This window comes from Physeter macrocephalus, chromosome 20, assembly GCF_002837175.3.
Source record: "Physeter macrocephalus isolate SW-GA chromosome 20, ASM283717v5, whole genome shotgun sequence".
Lineage (NCBI taxonomy): Eukaryota > Metazoa > Chordata > Mammalia > Artiodactyla > Physeteridae > Physeter > Physeter macrocephalus.
The window spans coordinates 23,972,298-23,980,674 of NC_041233.1; the positions used below are offsets into that span (position 1 = coordinate 23,972,298).

General features: G+C 36.7%; 1 protein-coding gene across 4 annotated transcripts in view; it reads right to left on the reverse strand.

The window, feature by feature from the left end:
* MICU1 (mitochondrial calcium uptake 1) overlaps positions 1–8,377 on the reverse strand; it is a 202,499-nt gene that overhangs the window by 34,938 nt on the left and 159,184 nt on the right. For all 4 annotated transcript variants that reach the window (XM_055081391.1, XM_024132038.3, XM_055081392.1 and 1 more), the window contains one exon: positions 799–907. In XM_055081391.1, coding sequence (XP_054937366.1) covers positions 799–907 — 109 coding nt within the window. The remainder of the gene's footprint in view (positions 1–798; positions 908–8,377) is intronic.

Here is an 8,377-nt window from a genome sequence, read left to right on the forward strand (position 1 = left end):
GCCCGTGAGCCATGGTCACTGAGCCTGCGCGTCCGGAGCCTGTGCTCCGCAACGGGAGAGGCCACAACAGTGAGAGCCCCGCGTACCACAAAAAAAAAAAAAAAAAAGATTGATAATCGTAAGGATGAATATATGCATAGATATTCTATCCGGGAAATATGGCAAAATATTCATTGAGGTGGATATATGGATGTTCTCTGAATAATTATTTCAACTGTTATGTATGTTTGAAATTTTTCATAATAAAATATTGGGGAAAAAACTGTTTTCAATTCCTCTGCTCTCTCACATTGATTGTACAAACTGGAACTGAATTTGTATGAAGTAAGCCAATAGGGGGTGCTATTTTCAGAATCATGATTTTATCTTTTAAAGAAAAACACAAAAACTTTAACATGAAAAGCAAACCAAACCATTCCTTCTCAACAAAGAATGAATTAAAATGAACAGCAACTTTAGCTTCACATTATATATGTCATAACTCTGGCTCTAAAGAGAGAATTTCTGAATTTCATTCACTGTGCCTCAGCTTAGATGCCTGTTTCCAAGACTAATCATTTAAAGATGGGAATCTGCCTTGACTATATAGCCTTTAGCACAAGACAATATATTTTCTGAATTTGGCCTCTCAGGGTGAAATGCAAGGCTCATACAGTGTCAACAAAACAAATCAAAAAGCAAAACAAAACAAAGCAAAAAAGAATGTCAAGAAAAATTCACGTTAAGGATGGGTAGTCATCTAATAGATTACAGATTCAGTGTTTATAGCGTCAAGAAAAAAATTTTGGGTTTCATTACCTTTATCAAGAGATGCCCCAGCCATATGGTAAAAGCTCAATGCAGTGTCTACATCATTAATGTTCTTTAAGAAAGTAAAGAAGTTCTCCACTTCCTGAAATGTCAGACCCTGAAAGAAGAAAGACAGTTAAGGCAGGAACCTGTACAAAAAGCACCATAAAAATGCAGAAAACTAGGCAGTTATTCATGCCTATAAATCAGAAATTTATGCTATGTCTAGAACAGAGACTCAACAAATTATTCAAGGAATGTCAAATTTGTACACAACAGGGGAACAAAACTCTGGTATTTTACCCTGAGAAACGCACGTTGGCTAATTGCTTTCTCCTCATATGTAAAATTTGACAAGAAGCTGTTTAAAGTTATGGCTGGATATCTTTATCTTTAAAGAAAATATTTCTAACTATACCCTCCAATTAGTCACAATATCTGTTGTGACACTTCCTAAATGAGCTGTAGCCACTTGATCTGTTATACATCCTAACAAGTAAGACCCATCAGGACTTTCATTTTAATAATCTACTCATAGGCCAGTCAAGCTTTTTGAGGCTTAAGCTAATTGAAGAACCACCAAAGTCAGTAACATACAAAGTCGGGAACGGTTTCAGCATTTAGCAGAACCCAAGCAACTGGGAAAGTTGTTCATTATCTCAATTTAAAAGCTACTAATGAAGCAATTTGCCATGTAACTTTAATCTGATGAAAGTCTGTGAATGAGGAAATTCTTTCAAAAGCTGGTCAAAGATTTGCTGATCTTTGATGCTACTTTCTATGATGGCTCAAGAGAGTAGTTGGATAAACGGGGATTAGAGGGAGGAAGATTTGTCCTATATGCCTGTTTCCCATTTCTCACACATCATGCTGTGATGGAAATGAATACAATCTCTAAGAAGTGAGTAACACTGGGGAGACACTGAGGCTAACGCCTTCTAATGAAGCATCAGGTCCTTTTATGGACTGCAGATGTTGACGGGCTTCTACTCAGTACTGATCCTCTTCTGATCTCCACTTCCTCAAACTACAGAGCCCAGGAATCCACATCAATAACTCAGTAAAAAGGAAACCTTAATATAGACAATCTATAGCACTTTCCTGGTACTCTCCAAACTGGCCAATGGTATCTTTCTCATTTTATCAAATCAAACTAAAAGCTAAAATACTGTATGTATGATTGTGTCACATGATCTTTTTAGTTTTTCTCCTTAGAATCATAGAACTTAAAAAATTTTAAACTGTGGAATATGACGACCATATAGAAAGGCACATAAAACAAACTGTTGTAAAATGAACACCCATAAAATCTCGATTCAGGTCAAGAAAGCAGACAATTATCAGCATCCCAGAAATCTCCCTCTCTTCCCCAACATGACCCTTCCCAGTTATGAGCCTCTTCTCCTCCCAGTGATAACTACTGTGACTTTTAGGATATTCATTTCCTTGCTTTTCATAAAAAATAGCTTTACTATGTATTTATGCATCCTTAGACATATGTTTAAGGAGTTTAAGTATGTCTGTTTAATTTTATAAATGGAACCATGCAATATGTATTCTATTATATATGGATTCTCTCTTTAAGATTTTTCGATGTTTTTGTGTATATCTGTAGTTCATTCATTTTTATTGCTGTAAGTATTCCATCGTGTGACTATCTATTCTATTTGGGCTATTTCCAGTTTTTGGCAATTATGAACGGTTGTCCATCTGTATTTAAGCATTCATTCAAACATTTATGGAGCAACTACTATATACCAAGCTCCATAACTTCTGGCAGTGAAAAAGGCCTATATTAAATAATTCTGCCCCAACTTGAGGTCATTCTCTTAAGGTCATTCTCAGAGGTAGGGTTCATTCCTTGTACAAATGCCATAGTATGCTATCTAATGTAAGCACTAGGCTAGAAACAACATTGTAAGAGGGAAGAATTCCACTGGATCAGAAGCACAAGTTTTACAATATCACCTGCTTGTGGATGGATACACTAATACCATCTTCTCTTCCTCTCCATCAAAAGATGTGCAGAGGTGGGAACAACCCAAGTGTCCATTGATATATGAATGGATAAACAGAATGTGGTGTATACATATAATGGAATAGTATTCAGCCTTTAAAAGGAAAGACATTCTGATACACGCTACAAGGATGAACCTTGAAGACATTATGCCAAGGGAAATAATCCAGTCACAGAAGGACAAATGCTGTATGATTCCACTTATACGAGGTACCTAGAGCAGTTAAATTCATAGAGACAGAGAGTAGAATGGTGGTTTCTAGGGGTGGGCGGCAGGGGATAATGGGGAATTATTGTTTAATGGGTATGGAGTTTCAGTTTGGGAAGATGAAAAAAGTTCTGGGGATGAATGGTGGTGGTGTTCTTTGCACAGCAGTGTGAATGTACTTACTGCTACTAAACCATTTAAAAATGGTTTAAATGGTAAATTTTGTTATGTATATTTTACCACAATTTAAAAAAAGCTAAATCTTTTCTACTTTTTTTTTATTAGGGTGTGAATTTCCACAGGCGAGGTAAGGATAGGGGTCTGAGTTTATGAAAGGGTTTTTAAGGCTAAAAGGTTGACATAAAATTCCTAAAACAGAAAGGGCATGGTAAAGGAATTGCATCCCACTCTGATAAACAACCTCTGATGTATGTTAGTTAATTTATTGTGAAACATCAAATGCTCAAGACCACAGTGCTTATGTTGAGAATTATTTGAGAACAGATAGAAGAATCTGAACTGAGTGGTTATTCATTTGATGATTTAGAAAAACAGTGGAATACAACTCACACTATGCCATTATTAAATAAAAATGTGTAACATTTTGCCTTTTATTACATAGATATAATAAAAAATATTTATTGAGCACTATGCCAGGAACAGTGAGGAAAATAAAATTGCATTGGACATGGGCCTCCTTAAAGAAAAGATGATGCCATTCACGAAATTCTTATTTCTTGGTAATTACCTTAGTAAAAAATCCAGAGGTCTATTAGAATAAAGCTAGAATAAGACTATAGCATGAGGTTCGTGGATAGAAAGTGCAAAGATAGGCTTTTTGCAAGTTGAGTTGCTCAGACTTAGAAGGTTACAGTTTAAGCACAATCTATTGTCAGGTGACTTGAACTGCAGACATAGTAGTGAAAAGGAAATATCCTTCTCTGAGGCTTGGCATTAAAGGGATTTTTTTTTTTTTTTGACATACTATGGGGAAGTGGAAGAAGCAGGAATTATTTTATTCTGTGACTAACTGTTTAACAAACCAGTTATCTATCTATCTTTGGTAAGAAGAAAATATATAAGACTGGGCTCTAAATGACTAAAAAAAGAAGATAAAATTAACAGTACTTTGACAATAGAAGTACTTCTTTATGTTGTTTAAAAATGAATTTAACATTAGAGAAGTTGTTAAACAAGCAAATAGAATTGCCTTTCAAAACTAAAAGCAACTGATAAAATGTTTAGGAGAAAACAGAAAATCTTCATGACCTTGGGTAAGGAAAAGAGTTTTTAGATATGACACCAAATGCACAATCCATAAAAGAAAAAAAATTGATAAATTAGATTTCATCAAGATTAAAAACTTTTGTGCTTCAAAATACTGAGAAAATAGACAAATCACAGACTGGGAGAAAATATTTAAAAATCATATATCTGATAAAGGATTTGTATCCAGAATTATATAAAGAACTCTTACAACTCAAGAGATCATAATAATAACCCAATTAAAAAAAAAGATTTGAATAGACATCTTCCAAACAAGATATATGAATGGTTAGTAAGTACATGAAACAATGCTCCGGATCATCATTCATTAGGGAAATGCAGATTAAAATCACAATGAGATACCACTACATACTTATTTTTGGGTTGGCCAAAAAACTGCCTTCAGTTTTCAAGTAAAAATAAAAGACACATTTTTCATTTTCACCACAAACTTTATTGAACAACATATTCACCATTTTGTTCCACTACCTTCTGCCATTTTTCAGGCAACTTCATAATTCCATCTGCCCAAAACTTTTTTTTTTTTTTTGTCTGCATTCAGTCTTCACTGCTGTGCACGGGCTTTCTGTAGTTGCGGCGAGTGGGGGCTACTACTCTTTGTTGCGGTGCACGGGCTTCTCATTGCGGTGGCTTCTCTTGTTGTGCAGCACGGGCTCTAGGTGCGTGGGCTTCAGTAATTGCAGCACACTGGCTCAAGAGCACATGGGCTTCAGTAGTTGTGGAGCATGGGCTTAGCTGCTCTGTGTCACGTGGGATCTTCCCAGACCAGGGATCGAACCCGTGTCCCCTGCATTGGCAGGCGGATTCTTAACCACTGCACCACCAGGGAAGTCCCTTCCCAAAACTTTTTATCTTTTTGAGCAAAGAACTGTTCCAGGTGCCTTTTATAGTCTTCCAGGGAACTGAAATTTTTTCCATTAAGATCTGAATAAATGGAAATCCTAAGGTGCAATGTCTGGTGAATACGGCAGATGAATTGGAACTTCCCAGCCAAACTGTAACAGTTTTTGCCTGGTCATCAAAGGAACATGCGGTCTTGCGTTATCCTGATGGAAGATTATGTGTTTTCTGTTGACTAATTCTGGATGCTTTTCGTTGAGTGCTGCTTTCAGTTGTTCTAGTTGGGAGCAGCACTTGTTGTAATTAATCGTTTGCTTTTCCAGAAGGAGCTCATAATAGAGGACTCCCTTCCAATCCCACCATATATACACATCACCTTCTTTGGATGAAGATGGGCCTTTGGTGTGGTTGGTGGTGGTTCATTTAGCTTACCCCATGATCTCTTCCGTTCCACATTACTGTACAGTATCCACTTTTCATCACCCATCACAATTTGTTTTAAAACAGAATATGCTTCTGTTATGTTTAAGTAGAGAATCACATGTGGAAATACGGTCAAGAAGGTTTTTTTGCTGAACTTTATGGAACCCAAACATCAAAGTGATTAACATAACAAGCTAGTGCAAATGAGTACATTATTATATGAATGCATTTATATGAAATTTCCAGAAAAGGCAAATCTATAGAGACAGAGGAAGATTTATGGTCGTGTAAGGCTACGGTGGAAATGGGGATTGACTGCAAACTAGCATGAGGGATCTTTTTGGGGTGATGGAAATCTTCTAAAACTAGATCGCAGTGATGATTGCCTAACTCTGTAAATTTACTAAAAATCATTGATGGGTAAATTGGTGAACTGTACACTTAAAATAATTTATATATACTTTATGATATACAGATTATACCTCAATAAAACTGTTAAAAAATAAAAAGCAGTTATAGTAGAATGAGGAGAGAGGGAAGGAAAATTTGGCTTCCTCTGGAGTCAGCTCTAAAGCCAGATATCTAGTGCTGACAGGCCATAGGTAGTACAAACACATTGTAACGATGATTCCTTGCCTTGTCTTTTAATTGGTCATAGCAAATCCATCTGCCAAGAATCAATCTAATTGCCGGAGCTCCCTCTGTGGCCCATTAAAAAAATAAGTCTCCTTCCTTCTTCCTTATATGCTATGTTTCTCACCAATCTAATCTCTCATCTGCTCCATTTTCTGCTTAGTTTTTAAAAACATTTAAATTATTTTTACACCAGGTAATATATGGATATGGTACAAAATGTTACAAAGTACCAAGTAATTCTTCCTTTCCCCCTGTCATCCAGTCTCCCTCCCTACATGTGGTCACTGTCACCAATTTCTTGGGTACCTTTTCAGAGATGTTTCTGTACTTGTCTTGCTCCAGTAAAGCATTTCCGCATTGCAAAGCCCAGACTTTTCTTCAACTGGTTGGTGTCTGGCAGCAGGGGGAAATTACACCATTTCCATTACTTACATTTCTATAAGACTCTAATAGTCCTGAAACATCACTTTCTTCATATGTTCATTCCTCCTGCTGACAAAATATCAATGACACCCACTGTCAACTGGAAAGACCGCAAACTTCTTAGCCTAGTATACAAGGTCCTCTACAATCTGATTCCATAATTTACCTTTCTAGCTATCTCACTAAGAACCTATAGGCTAGAGTATAGCAACACTGTTTTTCTTGTTTCCTCTAAACCTTTCTGCTTATTCAAATAATGGAGAATAAGCAGTGATAATAAACAGGTTCATTGGTAGGAAGATTATGGACTCTGGAATGAGACAGTCCTGGCTTTGAATCCTAGTGCCACCTCTTAAGACACTGTGTGATCTCAGACAAATAACTAAGGCTCAGAAAAAGTATTTTTCCTCTCAAAAATGGGGATTCTATCCACCAAGCAGGATGTGATAATTAGGGAGAAGATAAGTAAAATGCCTCGTACATAAAAAGTACTCAGTAAATAGTAGGGCAAAGTCCTTAGTAAGCTGGCAGGCTCATTACTACAGAGCCAGCGGCAGTGAATTTACTCAGTTATGCTCTGAAGTACATTCTCTTCTCTGGTATGTGTAGGGCCTTGAGCGGTAGGAAATAGGGAAAAGGTTGAGGTATATGAAACTAATTGTGTTTGTGGAAAACCAAAAATAAAATAGGGGAAAAAAATCCATAAAATTAAATCTCTTAATAGTAATTCACAGTTTAGTACTCCTTTGGGGGAAGTAAAGGTTTCAAAGCTAATCAGTAAAACAAAGCAAATCAGTAGAGTTCTAATCTTTTTTTAGTTTAAGGGTCACACCTCGGGTGCTATACATAGTGGCTTTGGTGGGCACCCAATAATTGGAGTTAGAGTTTTTCAAGGGCTCTACTAGCAATGTTTCTAGAATCTGATATCCTCTGAAGACCACAATGTGGTTCACCTCTCAAATATCTGTGAGAATATGTGAACAGGGGAGCCCACATGAATATTATCCACAGAAAACATGAAAAGTTAATAATCTAATAGTTTTATTAAAATTGTTTGATAAGTACTAACCCTACTTAATGGCTAGTAGCAAGATTAATAAGCAATGCTATATACAAAGACTGTTGAGGATAGGGCTGTAAGAGGAAACACATAGCAAAAGCAAAATACCTTTATAACCTCTGTTTGTCAAAATCCTACTCTGCCTTTCAGGCAAAGTTCAAATTGTACCTCCTCCAAGGTACAAGAATTCTTACTCAGTCTCTTCAGCTGGTTCTAATCTTTCTCATTGGTGCTCCCAAAAGATCTCATTATCTTTATTAGGGTACTTAATATACATTCATCAATGCATTTGACAAACATTTGCCTATGAAACATCGTATAGAGGATGGCAAAGATGAGTAAGACAGTGCTCTCAAGAGGCTCAAAGTTGAGTGAGTTGCCTCGTACCATAATTATTTATTATCTGTCTCCCTCCACTTGAGGGCAGAGACTTGATTTTGCTCATTCCTGTATTCCCAATATGTAGAAGAGTGCCTGGCACATGGTGGGTGCTCAATAAATACTGAATATGAAATTATATAGTTCTTTGCATACATCTATTTTTTACTAAACTATTACAGATAGGTGATGGTTTTTTTGTTTGTTTTGGTTTTTTTTTTTTTTGGTATGCGGGCCTCTCACTGCTGTGGTCTCTCCCGCTGCGGAGCACAGGCTCCAGACGCGCAGGCTCAGCGGCCATGGCTCACGGGCCCAG